General features: G+C 47.8%; 2 protein-coding genes and 1 pseudogene across 2 annotated transcripts; 2 read left to right on the forward strand and 1 right to left on the reverse strand.

Moving 5' to 3' along the window:
* Positions 1–4,792: 4,792 nt before the first annotated feature.
* LOC123128451 (24.1 kDa heat shock protein, mitochondrial) lies at positions 4,793–5,849 on the reverse strand. The gene is made up of 2 exons (XM_044548452.1): positions 5,529–5,849; positions 4,793–5,399 (listed from the first exon to the last, which is right to left on the reverse strand). The coding sequence occupies exons 1-2, from the start codon at positions 5,755–5,757 to the stop codon at positions 4,981–4,983; spliced, it is 648 nt and encodes a 215-aa protein (XP_044404387.1). The 5' UTR covers positions 5,758–5,849; the 3' UTR covers positions 4,793–4,980.
* Positions 5,850–6,107: 258 nt separating this feature from the next.
* LOC123128452 (polyadenylate-binding protein 2) lies at positions 6,108–10,525 on the forward strand. Its single transcript, XM_044548453.1, has 6 exons — positions 6,108–6,314; positions 6,420–6,513; positions 7,581–7,651; positions 9,765–9,956; positions 10,066–10,187; positions 10,274–10,525. The coding sequence occupies exons 1-6, from the start codon at positions 6,210–6,212 to the stop codon at positions 10,320–10,322; spliced, it is 633 nt and encodes a 210-aa protein (XP_044404388.1). The 5' UTR covers positions 6,108–6,209; the 3' UTR covers positions 10,323–10,525.
* Positions 10,526–10,642: 117 nt separating this feature from the next.
* Positions 10,643–12,182, forward strand: LOC123128450 (probable disease resistance protein At1g61300; annotated as a pseudogene).
* The last annotated feature ends 2,780 nt before the right edge of the window (positions 12,183–14,962 follow it).

Below are 14,962 nucleotides of genomic sequence, written 5' to 3' on the forward strand. Positions count from 1 at the left end.
GGCGCAGGCGCACTTCGATGACGCCATGGCGGAGGAGCAGCCTGCGCCGACACCTATGTCGTTGTTTTGACACGCGCAGGAGGAGCAGCGGTACAACCTGATTCTCCTCGAGCGGCACCGGCTGGCGGATGGCTCTATGAGGCCGCTTGCGCCGCATAGGCGACGCAGCTGGGCGCAGACGCGGAGGCGGTGCAGGTTGTGCAGGTGATCACGGACCAGAACACCGTTAGTTGCGCGTCCTAGGCGCTGACGAACATTGTTTGGAAGCGCATGTGGGACGACGAGAGTGACAACCCCTCCATTTCCATCATGGACCTCACATCCACCGACGACGGACAGGTCGCGGAGTCCTCCAAGGATGAATAGGGCATGGGAGGCGGCAGAGCATTTGCTACTCACGATGGAGTTGTTGGATTTCCCCGAAGAGAAAGGGTGAAGCAATATACTAGCAGATAGTATTTCTCTTAGTTAAGAATCAAGATTTATCGAAGCAGTAGAACGCACCACACCAGCAACATAGACAATACTTGCACACACACACAAAGCAATTGCTTGCATCCAACAAAGGCAAGGGGGTCGTCACTCCCCTTGTTCTTGCCAGTTGTAAGACTAAAACTGACAGCGATAGGCGAAGCAAATAAAAAGTAAAAAGTAAATAAAAGAGAGCAAATAAAGAAATTATAGGATTCTTAGTACAGTATTGATGGACAATGGACCCGAGGGCCATATGTTCACTAGTGGTTTCTCTCTTGAAATCAAAGCAACAGTGAGTAAACAAATTACTTTGGACAGTTGATAGAATTGAGCATAATTATGTACTTTTTCAGAAGTATGAGCCGTAACACCTTGGTATTAAGATTCTAGGTCCATCACTGACTCACACAATAAAGGAACATAGGGAACACCGGACATACTGAGGCCACCATTGTACAACTTGCCGGCACTAAGGTATCACACCGTCCCACAACACAAAACAAAACTTCATGCAACAACGACATATGGGCACACCAACACCCCGAACAACACAAAACCAATACGCGCCCCCTCCCCACGCGTTAACACCTCAAACCACATACTCTGCATTGATGGTATGCAGTGCCACTTGCGATCCTTAAGGATCCCAGTAGCTCACACGTCTTACCTACATGAGTCTAGCCTGTGCTGAGAGACCGCAGGTGCAGTCCCCACGAGCTAGCCCAAGCTTGTGGAGTTTTTTTTTCCTTTTTTTACTTTATTTTTGTTTTGTCGGTTCCTTTATTATTAAAAATGTGCACAAAAAATTGAAAATATTCATTAACTTGAAAAAATGCCCACATATTTCAAATTTAAAAAACCCAAAAGATGACAGTGAAACACATAAAAGGGAAGAAACGACCGCAGGGGGTGATACCTAGCATTTGCGCATAACTTAGGGCCTCTTTGATTCACAGGATTTTTGAAAATGCCAGAATAGAAAAGGTATAGGATTGGAGCACGTTCACTTGAATCTTATAGGATCCGTAAGGAGCGTTTAAGGGCACAGAAAAACAAAAAAATTGTAAAAAAAGGTTGGAGTGAATGTTAGATTTTTCTATAAAATGTAGTACAAAAGATTTCATACGGAAAATTCCCATATGATCCAATCCAATGAATCAAATGACCAACTTAGAAAAATTTAGTAAGGATTTCAATCCTCGAAACAATCCTATAGAATTCCTTTGAATTAAAGGAACCCTTAGCATGTGATAGGAAAAAAAAAAGTTAGCCCGTGTAGATACATGGCCCTTATACCCCATCAACGACACTACTCCAGGCTCCCCTAAATTCGCCTAAAAAGTACACGCCTATGGCCCGGCGCGGCGGAGCGCGCCATCCCCTATGGTATACTTTTCCTCTCGTATACTTCAACACCGTAGACCACTTCGACAGACAAGACAAGTGCGCCGATCTTCTCATGCTCCATCATGCCACATGTCGGCCGGAGATGCTCACGCGCCACCACAATTGATCGCGTGCCCCCATCCTTTTGCTCTTTCTTTAGGTCCACCACCCGATCTACGACACACTTGTACACCCGGTCCTTAACTCGGGCGGGATCCCACCGCTCCATCGCCATCTTCAATGCCACATGCTCTAGCTTCCTCATCCTGCGTAGTATCGTCTTTAGCGCCAGCTCCGTGCGCACGTCGTCCTTGAGTGCCTCCTGCATCGCTCCGAACATGTCGCCGTACATCTCCTGGAGAACCCCCTGGCACTCACGACGAGGGTAGAGTTCCTCAAATTTGTGTGGCCGTCCGTGGTGTCCCAGCGGTTCTTCTTCTAGTGCTTTCTTTGTGCGTCTTAATCGACCACCAGCTTCGAGTATGTGGTCTCAAACTCCCACGCCTTCCTACACCCAGAGAACTTGTCGCTCTTTGAGGTGTCGATGACAAGAGGGGAGGCGTGTCGGTCCGTCATCTTCCGTTCGTCGATGCGAGGTTTCTTCTTGTGCCCGTCGCCGACTGGGTTCATGGCCGCTGCGACGGCAGGGGCCTTGCGCTTTGCTGCGGGAGCACGATGCTCTTCCAACGTCTCCTTCATCATGCGACGCCTCAGAAAGTCGTGCCCAGTCAGAAGATACTCGGTGAAACCGCGGAGGAGATTGTTGTACGTGGAGCCGAAAACCTCCCAGGCCATCTTGTAGATCTCGTTCGCGTCGAGTGCCTCCTCCATCTGCACGTGAAAGAGCAACACGAGGACCCTGTCGTAGAGCCTGTCGCCCGCCAGCCTCACTCGCTCGATGAACTGCATGGGCTCAACTCTGTGACCATGGACAATGAAATATGCAATTTTATCTGGTGCCCCGGCTAACTCTGTGACCATGCATGTGCGACTATGTTGAACTGGAATGTGCAACTCTACGGCTGGGCGTGAGCACCTCCCACATGAATTCATGTGCGGCTATGCGGACGAGATTGTGCAACTCCATGGTCACACATGTATGATTCTGCAGGCGAGAGTGTGCAACTCCACATCCGTGTGTGAGCACCTGCCACAACAGTACGTGTGCGACTATGCGGACTAGGGTCTTCAACTCCGCGGCGTGCGATTACGCCGATGAGAGTGTGCAACTTCGCGGTTGTGCGTGTGCAACTATGTGACTATACAGATGAGAGTGTGCAACTCCATGGTCGTGCAAGAGCACCTCCTGTAGCCATGCGCGTGCGACTATGCAGGCCAGAGTGTGCACCCCTCGTGACCACGCATGTGGGACTACACAAGGAAAATCTTCAACTTGACAGTCGTGCGTGAGTATCTCCCGCACCTGTGCGTGAGCATCTCCTGCACCCCATGCGTGTGCGACTATGCAGATGAGAGTGTGCACCTACATGGCCACGTATGTGCAACTATGTCGACGAGAGTGTGCAACTTCGTGGTCGTGCGTGTGCGAATATGTAGACGAACGCGTGCAATTCCGCGGCATGAGCATGCAACTCTGTGGCGTGACTGTGCAACTCCGCAACCGTCCTTGAGCCCCTCCCGTAGCCGTGCGTGTGCGACCATGCAGACAAGAGTATGCAACTTCGCAGCCACGCATGTGCGACTATGCCGACAAGAGTGTGCAACTCTGCCGCTGCCATGTGCAACTATGCGAACGAGATTGTGTAACCCCGCAACCGTCCGTGAGCACCTTTGGCAGCCGCGTGTGTGCAATTATGCGGATAAGAGTGTGAAGCTCCGGCTACGCATGTGCGACTATACCGACGAGTGTGCAACCCCACCGATGTACATGAGCATCTCCCGCAGCCGGACGTGTGCCACTGTGCAGACAAGAGTGTGCAACTTCACGGACACACATATGCCACTATGTTTACGAGAGCGTGCAACTCCGCGGTCTTGCGTGTGCAACAATGGAGACAAAAGTATGCAACTCCGTAACTGCGGGTGTGCAATAATACCGATGAGACTATGGGACATGTCGATAAGAGTGTGCAACTCCAAGGACGCACGTGTGCAACTATGTCGACAAGAGTATGAAACTCCGCGGCCGTGCGTGAACTACCACGCTGACGAGAGTGTACAACCTTTTCCCTGCCCATTGACCCCTGAACTAGCCCTTCGAGTATGATGTGTAAGTTCTGCTGCCACCTGACCAACTACCTGATGGTCAATGTGCAATTCTATAAATATGGTTGTGTAAGTCTTATAATTTCCAAAAATTACGAGATGATAATTTACAGAATATAAAGAGACATGTACATTCAGTACAAACGGAGGACAGAAATGCAGAAGAACCAAAGAAATAAGGTTATCATCGTTTATGGCTGCGAATCAATCGATTCGTTTGCTGCTACTTCTAAACAAGCAACACTGCTTTGCTCGTGCGCGGTTGAGACGGAGGGCATCCTTATCGTTCATTCGCTGTTATTGTTGCTCCTTTTGCGGTCACACCGCGGAGGACGGTAGTTATTGCTCGCGCCACAGTTTCGCGAGGATGCAGGTCGAGAGCGGCGACCATGTTGGTCGCTGCCGGCGAGCACCTTGACCTCACATGCCTAGTCCTTCTCCTTCTCATGTCGCTGCTCCGATGGGTATGTCGCGGTGGCCACCGAAATCGGGCGCCGCCGGCGCAAGTTGGGCCGGAGGAGGCCAGCTGACGTAAGGGAATGGGAAGGAAGGTTTTTGCACAATGGTGGATAACGGCAACAAACGCCAGCCGTCCGCATCACGGTTGAGAGAAAGTATTTCAGGGATTTGAAATCATTTGCGTCGTGCTCTATATTCTCGGGCCGTGGCCCTCTTATACGATATGTAAAATTTGCTTCAGAAGAAAGACCAAGAAAAACGGATCTATTGTTTGATCGATTCATACTCGTACAGGCACTTAACACGAGACCAAAACATCCAGACCCAACACGACAAACAAAAAAGCTTGAGTTATTTTTAGTTATTATTACTCGGCTCACACGAGACGACTCGGCTATTCCGTGACGCGAAACTTGGCGTGATCCTGCCTAGTGCCTAGTCCACTTTGACCTCGAAGACGTCCTTGCGCTCCTCCTCCTTGACCTTGGGCACGACCACCCGGAGCACGCCGTTCTTCATCTCGGCCTTGATCTGGTCCATCCGGTACACGTCCCCGGCGAGCTCGAGCCGGCCGCTGTACCTCGGCGCGTCGGCGCCCTCCCGGTCCGATTCCTTCTCGCCCTCGCCCTTGATCACCAGGCTGTTCTGCTCCGCCCACACCTTCACGTGCTCCTTGCCCAGCCCCGGCATGTCCACCCTCAGCCGCGGCGCGTCCGCGTCCTCCCTCGCGTTCCACCCGCGCCGGAGCGGCGCCGCCCGCGCCGCGCCGTCGGGGGACGCCGCCGCCACGTCGTCCAGCATGCTCAGCAGCCGGCCCAGGCTCTGCGGCGCGCTGAACGGGTCACGGAACACATCTGCACAAGAACAGTCAGCACAGAACTCTGTCACGCACGCTGCCGGAGTTGGAATCTGGTTCAGATCGCGCAGCGGAGAGATGAATCCAACGCGTTGGAGTGACAAGCATGGTGCGGGATGACGACTACCTGAGAAGAAGCTGGGCACGCCGACGTCGCGCTCGCGCGCGCCGCTGCGGGGGCTGCGCTCGACCGCCTCGTCCCGGTCGTAGCTCCGGAGGGGCGCGCCGGCGTTGTACCCGCGGACGCCGCCGGCGACGGCAGCCGGCCTGAGAGCCGACCCGGAGGACGCGGCCAGGAGGTTCTCCATGGCGCGCACCAGCGGGATCCTGTTGGAGAACACCACCCGTGATGCCATTGTCCACGCTCTCCCTTCTCTCCCTGCCTGTGTTCGTCGGATGTTTCTGGATTTTACTGCGATGAGCACGACGCGGATCGCCGGGGACTGTGGAGATTTATATCCGCGATGTGGCTTGGGGAAGGATTTAGAAGCTTCGCGAATGCCCCGCCGCGCAGCTGCGCTCCGAACAGTCCAGAAGGCACGGGAATGCGTCCGGCACCTTTCCCCGCGATGTCTGGACCCACCTACAAGGCCCAGGCCCAGGCCCAACGGGCGTATAGTCCATTATAAGCCCAAAACCCAAGAGCAGCGATGATAGTACGAGGCCCATAAGCCCAACTGAAGCATACGCGGAGTACCGACCGAGCCCACCCGCTCCATCTTCGCTTCCGACCCCAAATCCACCGAACCGGATCAACTCCAAAAAAAAAAAATCCACCGAATTGGGTTTAGATCGGGGAGAGACGGCCATGGACGAGGAGGAGCACGAGGTGTACGGCCAGGAGATCCCCGTGGACGGCGACATGGAAGGCGCCGACGTCGACATGGCCGCCGCCGGAGACGACGCAGCGAAGGTCCACCCCTGCCCCCACCCCCATCCCCATCCCTCGGCTCCCTGTCTGCGCGCTAAACCCTAAACCTAGTTTAGTTCTGACCGCGCGCTTTCTCGCCCGCTGCAGGAGCTCGACGAGATGAAGCGTAGGCTCAAGGAGATGGAGGAGGAGGCCGCCGCCCTGCGCGACATGCAGGCCAAGGTCGCCAAGGAGATGCAAGGTTGTCTTTCTAGATGCGCCTCCTTGTACTTGTCGCGATTTGCTTAGGTTGGTTTTAGCCGCTTTTGATCTATTTGGGGATGCCTCGTGATGGTCTTGTAATCCCACACGCAGTAGGCTATCAGGCAATTTGATGAACTTGAGATTGGTACTCATAAATCTGACCAAATTACTGTTTCTTTTACACCGTAAAATTGCAACTATTGTAGGTGTTGTTTGTAACTTTATGGCCCATTCTGTAGTGTTGAGTAGGTAAAATAAATCGGATGAATTGTGCCTTCTGCACATAGTGCCGATGTGTGTAGTTTGTAACCACACGCGAGCAGTATGTTTTAAGTTCCTTCTGCACCACTATTGAGTTACATGAATCTGAACGTTGACTGGTTTGCTGTTTGTAATCCCGGCATAGACTCTAGAGATCTGGTTCTTCTATATGACTATGTCCAGGATATGCACTTCAAGAATAATTTTGTGCTAATGTTTCAATTTTAAACTGCCGCCATATTTCAGAGTTCCTCCCTTATTTTTCAGTATTTTATATCATATTGGGACCCTTGTTCTTTTCTCTCTCTATAATACTCACTCTTCTCCAATCTTTCTGCTCCTTGTACTGATTACTTCATATTTTCATAATATCACCAACAGTAAATTTAGGTCTGTGCAATGAAGATATGCCTCGTGGTTTCTTGCTTATGTAGTTGAAGTAGTGGCATGATTGTGTAGCATGCCTTGTATTAATCTTTGTTTTGGCATGAATACTTATTCGTGTCTTGTGGTAAAAACAAGCGAGTGTGGGATAAATGTTATGGCTGTCTTTCAAAATGATTTTCCATGGTTATGCATATGCTTGCTTTTTGGGCTAATTTTGGACATTTTCTCATTAAATATATATCTGGATGAGCTTTAGACATTTGATTTAGTGTTTACTGCCTTTTTATTTGTGATGGATCCGTTGGTGCTTACAGCAAAGTTTTCTAACACAATGTGATTTATTTTTATCAGTGTTTTGGTGCCTCATCTTTTATGTGCTACCAGTTGTCTTATGCACTTACCTATTTTCTTCTGTAGGAGGAGATGCCAATGCGTCTACAGCTGAGGCAAAAGAACAGGTTGATGCCCGCTCTGTTTATGTTGGAAATGTAAGATTTCCTAATCTCTCTCTCACACATGCATGGCTGGTGGCCGCACACATGCCAAATGTTGGGTCTGTATTATGATAGATGTACACTTGTGTTGCCAAGGTATTCGTATAGTTGTTGGCTATGTAGCATAAAAAGTGTGGATATATGGACTTCATTAGATATTGGGTACTGACTGCTAGTTAGTCGAAAATGTCTTTGGTGCACTTAACTTAGATAAGGGATACTTACGCCAAAAGGTCTGATTTATTCTCCACTTCTCTTATGTTCAAATGTTCAATGCATAATATGGAGTGGATCCTGAAATTGCTCTGTTCCTGCCTACCGTTGCTGTCAGCAGGCAATATATAGCTAATTCATAACTCTTTGATATGCTATTGCTCTTAATTGTAGTTCATGCTTAATGCCGTTCCTCATAGCAAAGGATAATTTCCATTTGCAGTTTTGCAGTGTTGTTTAGATTAGTGTTAACCTTTGTCACCATCATTTGCTAGTATGCTAAAATCTCAGAAAATGTATACTATTGTTTTTATATTGGAATGTCCCCCTGTTCTAATGCTCTGGTGCATTAATTGCACAATGTGATGGTCGCAGGGGTAGGCTTTTGATATCAAGAACTTTCCGATGGTTCAGTACCATCTCGTGTTTTAGTATATATTAGTAGATTAAGAGAAAAATCCCTGGAAAAAAGAAGAAATATATCCTGGAAAAATGGATAGAAAAAAGCAGAAAAAAGAAAAACGAGTTTACATAGTATAGGATAAGTTACCTCCCTGAAGACAGAAAGGAAGTCTAGAAATCTGCTGCTCTTGGCGCTTGAGACTTGGACCTGCGTGTGATGTGGTGTGATTCTAAACCACTCGTACAGTGAGAATCATCTGAACGGTGGATAGGTATGACATGTAAGTGTATCATCAGAATGGAGCCTTATGTTGACCGTTCTTTTGCTCACTCTGAATGTGCGCTTGCTTATCGCTCCTCTCCCTCTTTTCACTTCAGAACTGTCCATGTGCTACCAAAACCCATATTCATGCTGCTCCTTTTCGCTCTCTTTATGGTCTATCGTTGATCTTTCTCTAAACGTGATGTCTGCTTCTGCGTTAGCATAAAAGTGTTTCTAACGGTTTACGAGGATTACATGTAACTCTAAATGCAAGTAAAGTTGCCCAACATTCTGTACTTCCCACAGAGCTGAGTTTATATATGGAATTGCAGAAGACAAAATTTTACTTTAACTAAATGCTGTTGAGGTACTTCCTACCTTAAGATTCTTGAAGGGAGTATAGTTATATAGAAGATTAACCAAACGTTGATACTAACAGAACTTTTCTTGAACTGCTTTTCTTGAAATGCTTGCATTATAGACTGTAGGGAGCAAAAGAATATAGAAGTTGCATCTTCCACACGCAAGTTTATGCTGTTAGCAGGCTTTCAAGCTTTTCTTCACATGTGTTCCGTAAATTACAACTTCTCCATGTGTCATGCAATGCATGACTTTTACTTTTACCGTTCTCAGATTGTTAACTATCATCCACCCCACCCCCACCCCCCAAAAAAAGCATAGTCCCACAAATGTTCCTCTGCGAATCATACTTAATGACTTCTCATCTACTTCCCTATGGATTATGTAATCTCATTCATTGTTCCTATTGGATACCGCTACTTACGGTAGCGAGGTTTCTGTTGTACCTTCAATTTTGACTTTTGAGGAATAACCATTTAGATCTTGAATATCATCGACTAATCTCTATATCAGCGATAGTTTTCTCTGGCTGTATAATTTAACCTTCCCTCGGTTACAATGTCATTTGCATTTGTTTTAATCTTGAGCTTGTGTAGTAAGTCAAAGACCATCTATATTCGTCATTAACTAATACTTCCTCCGTCCGGAAATATCTACGTCCATTTCTCCAGCAGGTATTTCCGGACGGAGGGAGTATACAGCTGTAAGCAGCTGTTTATAACTATATGATTACCCTTCAAGTGCAAAGTAGACACAATATCTAGTAGAATCTTGTTGTGTCAGTAAATTCTTAGCTGAATAATCTATTTTTTTAATCTTTCATCTCCATCCAGTTGAGATTTGTTTTTCTGATATTATCATGTACTGCAGGTTGATTATGCGTGTACACCAGAGGAAGTGCAGCAGCATTTCCAAGCTTGTGGAACCGTCAACAGAGTGACAATCTTGACCGACAAGTTTGGACAGCCAAAAGGCTTTGCTTATGTGGAATTTCTAGAACAAGAAGCCGTTCAGGAGGCTCTTAATCTGAATGAATCTGAGTTGCATGGTCGCCAGATCAAGGTGCAGACATATTAACAGCTTTTCATTCAGACATTGAGTTTCCAGTACCACCTCTCTTTAATAATGTCTTTGAGTTTAAAATCAACCTTCATTCTGTTGTGCCCAACAGGTGTCACCAAAGAGGACTAACGTCCCTGGGATGAAGCAGCGTCCTCCACGCGGATTCAATCCCTACCATGCCTACCCTTATAGATCATACGGGGCACCGTATTTCCCACCGTACGGATATGGGTGAGTTCCGCAGCTTTTGCAAAACGTGGATGTTCAATTGTATGGCCTGTTCTAACAGATATCTTATCTTTTTGTGCTATTTTCAGGAGAGTTCCCAGATTCCGCCGGCCGACACGCTACAGGCCGTACTTCTGAGGGGACGAGGCTTCCATGAAGCTCAACGCAATGCCAGTAGCCATACTGCGGAATAATCTAGCTGCCGCTGTTTCAGTTACATTGTTTGACTGGTAGGCATAATCTGACGACGGTCGAATGCCCCTATCGTGTCATCTTAAGCTCTGTTGTACTGTGGGCTTGCAGTATGCATTCAGTCATGTGGTGAAGTTGGTTTGCTGTACTTGGTAGTCGTGTTGTCTGTCGTGGTTATTATGTTGGCCCGAATGAAGTTATGATGCCATGTTCTGAGCCTATAACCCTCTGAATCTGAAGTATAGCATATGTCAGGCCCCAACCGCTTTGATCTCTGAAGAAATCGACACTCCGTTCTGCTTAGCTGAAGAAACCAAACATTCCCGGCTGTTGGATCTGCATCTAACGGCAACTTACTGCTTCGTTGAGCTGCCTCGAAGCACTGCAGCCCTCCATCGCAGCTAATGTTAGTCTTCCTATCTCTGTTTGAAATCCGAGAACAGCACTGGGGCACTTTTTACTTTTTACTTTCTAAAAAATGCAAGCCTATAAAGCCTATAAACCCTAGCCGACATGTTTTGGTTGGCCTAAGTGCATATCCTAATTCGTCGTAAATTCCTCGCAATCATCCCACAAAGTGTGCTACTCTTGAGTGATTTTGACTGAATTTCTCCCCTCTTCAGTTCTTCAGGCTAGTAGCGCCTAATATGGCAGATCGTCCACGCGTTCGACTCACCATGGCTTCAGGAGCAATTCAAGTCATGTGCGATACAAGTTGAAGTTGAAGCCATGTCCGTGTTGGACACGATCCCCTCCTGATACGAATTCTACATATTCTGAGGTTGTAGTACGCAATAGCTAGTCGAGTCGATTCTCGCTGCGTGGGGTTCTCTCGTGCGCGATCGTCGAACCCCGTACGTACGCATCACCATGTGGCTCCTAATCAAGATCATCTACCACATCCACATGATCAAGTTCAAGGGTGCCATCGCGAAGCTCGAGGAGGCGGCGGCGCGCGCCCACGGCCGGCCGGCGAGGCTCGACCGGCTGCGCTCGGCCTGCCGCCACCTGCGAGGCGTGTACAGCCACCTCACCAGAATGCACGACTTCCTCGAGAGCGACCTCCCCGGCGACGACCGGCTGGGGATCTGGGGCCGGCGGGGCGCCGGCAAGACGTCGCTCCTCACGCCGCTCCGGCAGCCCAGCCCGTACCACGCCCTCTTCGACCGCGTGTTCTATTTGGACGTGGGCAGCGGGTGGTCGGTGACCGACGTGCAGCTCGGCATCTGCTGCACCTGCATGGGCTGCAGCTACGGCGTGATGTCGTCGGCGGACGACCGGAGCCGGGCCTGCCTCATCCGCGCGGAACTCTCGCGCAAAAGCTTCCTGCTGCTGATCGACGGGCCGCTGGAGGCGCCCGTCGACCTGGCGGCGGTCGGCCTGCCGACTGCCGACGCCGCTCGGGAAGGGCAGGCGGCGCCAGAAGGTGGTCGTGGCCACGAGGAGCCCGGACGTGGGCGCCCTCATGGGGTGCACCGCGGACAACGTCGTCGAGGTCAGGTGCATGGGGGAAGACGACGCGTGGGGCCTCTTCAGAGACTGCGTTGGGGATAAAATCCTCCAAGATTCTCGGATTTGGTCGCTTGCCAAAGAGGTACAATACGTAACGTAGATTCATCATGCATGCAAATCCTTCCTTTATCGTTGCAGCGCTTCAGCTGCTCCTTTCTACTTTCATAGAAGTTGCTTCTTGCACTACCACACTGAGCCCCTATGCCGACGGTCCAGGCCGTCGGCATAGCCCTGATACCCGTCCGCATAGGCCTATGCCGACGGCCCTATGCCGGCAACATATGCGTCGGCGTACCCCAGGTCCCCGTCGGCACAGAATGGCCGTCGGCATAGATGCCTATGCCGACGGCGCCCGTACATCTATGCCAACGGCGCCCGTACATCTGGCCGTCGGCAATGCTTCGCGCCTAACGGTGATTGCTGTTGCCGCCGTCAAGTGCTGCCCATACAAGAGACGCCATGTGGCAGGGCTATGCCGACGACTTAGCCGTAGGCATAGCTTCAAACCTATGCCTACAACTAAGCCGTAGGCATAGCCCTGCCACATGGCGCATTCTGGTAGCTCCTGCTGCAGGCTATGCCGACGGCTTTGCCGTAGGCATACACACCACATGGCAGCTTCTGGTATCACGAGAGCCATCTATGCCTACGGCATTGTCGTCGGCATACTTGCTCACCAGAACGAAAAAAAAAAGATTAGCCAAAAAGGCTAGCTATTTACAAATGCTTATACAGACATGATTCAACAACCATGGATTTGCAAACACAGACCATAGAATATTTTTTATGTACATAACATTCCCATTCTAAGACTCCACAACAGCATTAGAGGAGGCCGAGGGGCATTGGTGGGGGAGACAAGGCTGCAACGATGGAGGTGGCATACAGTCAGTATAACAAACCGAAGATCCTACATATGAGGATGAATATGTAATCTATACACTGAATTTACCAAAAGAAACCCGCCTAGAACAGGGGCATCCAACTAAAAAGGCAGAAAATTATTGCCTTTCATGAAGATGCTCCAGTTTTGGTTGTATCTATCAAGCATGAGTTGTTCAAGGCAAGCTCCAAAGAGAAAGAAATTGAGCTCCAAAGAGAAAGAAATTGGTCTCTGATTGTGACTGATGATACTTACTCATATAAATTTTCAGTCAAAGTAAAACCAAAAAATTGATGCATATAAACTGAACCAGAGTGTGGTGCTGCTGATTCATATGTATATACAGAAGATGCAAGTGTCATTGAGTTGGTTTTAGTCAAAGTAAAAACAAATTGACACATACAAAACTAAATGAAAGTGGTGTTGATTCATGTGCATGTACAGATTGAGGTGCCATCCAGTTGGTTTCAGTCAAAGTTCAACCAAAAAATTGACACATACAAACTGAAGAGAAGTGTGGTGCTGACTCATATGTATATACAGAAGATGCAAGTTTCATCGAGTTGGTTTTAGTCAAAGTAAAAACAAAAGGACACATACAAAACTAAACCAAGGTGGTGTTTGATTCATGTGCATGTACAAATTGAGGTGCCATCCAGTTGGTTTCAGTCAAAGTTCAACCAAAAAAAATGACACATACAAACTGAAGAGAAGTGTGGTGCTGATTCATATGTATGTATGTACAGGAGATGCAAGTGCCACCAAGATAGATAGTTTCAGTCAAAGTAAAAAAACAATTGGACACATACAAACTGAAGCAAACCGTCATGCTTTTTCATGTGTACATACAAAAGATGCAAGTGCTATCCAGAATTTGGATATAGGTAGTACGCTCATGTGGTGAATTTTGTGAATCTATACTCTGCATCTACCAAAAAGACCGCTCCCCTCACATGCAAATATAATTCAGTCCAATGGCTTTCTTCTCCCCTCACATGCATAAGACAAGAGCAGACCATGTAAACAGGCGGATCAGACCTTCACCTTGGGAGGGAGGCGAGTGCTACCTGTTGCCGTGCCGTCGTCGACATCGGGTGGTCCTCCTCCTTGAGCAAGACAAGGTTGTTCCTCCCCTACACTCCAATGGCCATCTTCTCCAAGGACATCTACAAGGGCAGAACACACCATTAATGCAAGTGCCACCAAGATAGTTTCAGTCAAAGTTAAAGCAAATGTAAACATGCAAACTGAACCAAACCGAGGTGCATATTCATATGTGTGTGTATGTAGAGATGCAAGTGCCATCTGAATTTTGGGGAACCAAAGCGTGGTTGTTGTTGTTGCTAAACGAGGAGCAAGTTGTTTTAGCAACATCACATACTAGTAATTAGCTAGGACCATTATTATTGCACAACCATTCGAGGACGGTGGCAGACACATCAACTCACAAGGCTCTAGTGGAGAAACAAAATAATAGGATATGTGATGCTATCAATCTTAGCACAAGAAGAAGAAAACACATCCACTCCGATAGAATGGATGGATGCACCATGCACAACCATCGGTTCCATCATTGCAGCACTAGTTGAGCAACAAATCAAATATAACAGTAGTTCCATTAGTTCAGCCAACAAGTTAACAAAAGTTTACTTCCCACTATTAATTTTGCAACTTGTCATGATAAAGAAAACAGAGCTTGACATCACAACAACAAATAAATAATGACCCGCTGTACTACATATATCTGTAAAGGACTTCTTGAGAGATGATATTATTACCAATGAAGAAAAATTAAGATCAAGGCTCCAGTACATAAGCAGTACCTACCTGTGCATCAAAGAAGAGATGGATAATCAATTTATATGTAGGTAATACCGAACAAAGGATCAGATTTAAGTTCATTCAAATTGATGCATATGTGGGTTGGCAGAAACAAAAAAATAATATATATAAATAGAACAAAGGATCAAATTTAAGTTCATTCAAATTGATGCATATGTGGCTTGGCAGAAACAAAAAAAGAATATATATAAATAGATCTACAGATATGAACAAAATGGCAAATGTGAAAGAAAATAGCGCAGATAAAATGTTGATTTTTTTGGAAGATCCAAAGGTACATATGATCAATTAATCATAACTGGGAATCTGAACATATTAATGCGAAATAGTAACTGACTATAGCAAATGA

This window comes from Triticum aestivum, chromosome 6A, assembly GCF_018294505.1.
Source record: "Triticum aestivum cultivar Chinese Spring chromosome 6A, IWGSC CS RefSeq v2.1, whole genome shotgun sequence".
Lineage (NCBI taxonomy): Eukaryota > Viridiplantae > Streptophyta > Magnoliopsida > Poales > Poaceae > Triticum > Triticum aestivum.

Excerpts from the sequence above, each read along its gene's own strand:
- LOC123128451 (XM_044548452.1), bottom strand. The coding sequence starts at position 5,757 with ATGGCATCACGGGTGGTGTTCTCCAACAGGATCCCGCTGGTGCGCGCC. Across the intron at positions 5,400-5,528 it reads CGTGCCCAGCTTCTTCTCAG|ATGTGTTCCGTGACCCGTTC; the intron begins GTAGTCGTCATC and ends GTTCTTGTGCAG.
- LOC123128452 (XM_044548453.1), top strand. The coding sequence starts at position 6,210 with ATGGACGAGGAGGAGCACGAGGTGTACGGCCAGGAGATCCCCGTGGAC. Across the intron at positions 6,514-7,580 it reads GGTCGCCAAGGAGATGCAAG|GAGGAGATGCCAATGCGTCT; the intron begins GTTGTCTTTCTA and ends TTTCTTCTGTAG. Across the intron at positions 9,957-10,065 it reads TGCATGGTCGCCAGATCAAG|GTGTCACCAAAGAGGACTAA; the intron begins GTGCAGACATAT and ends TGTGCCCAACAG.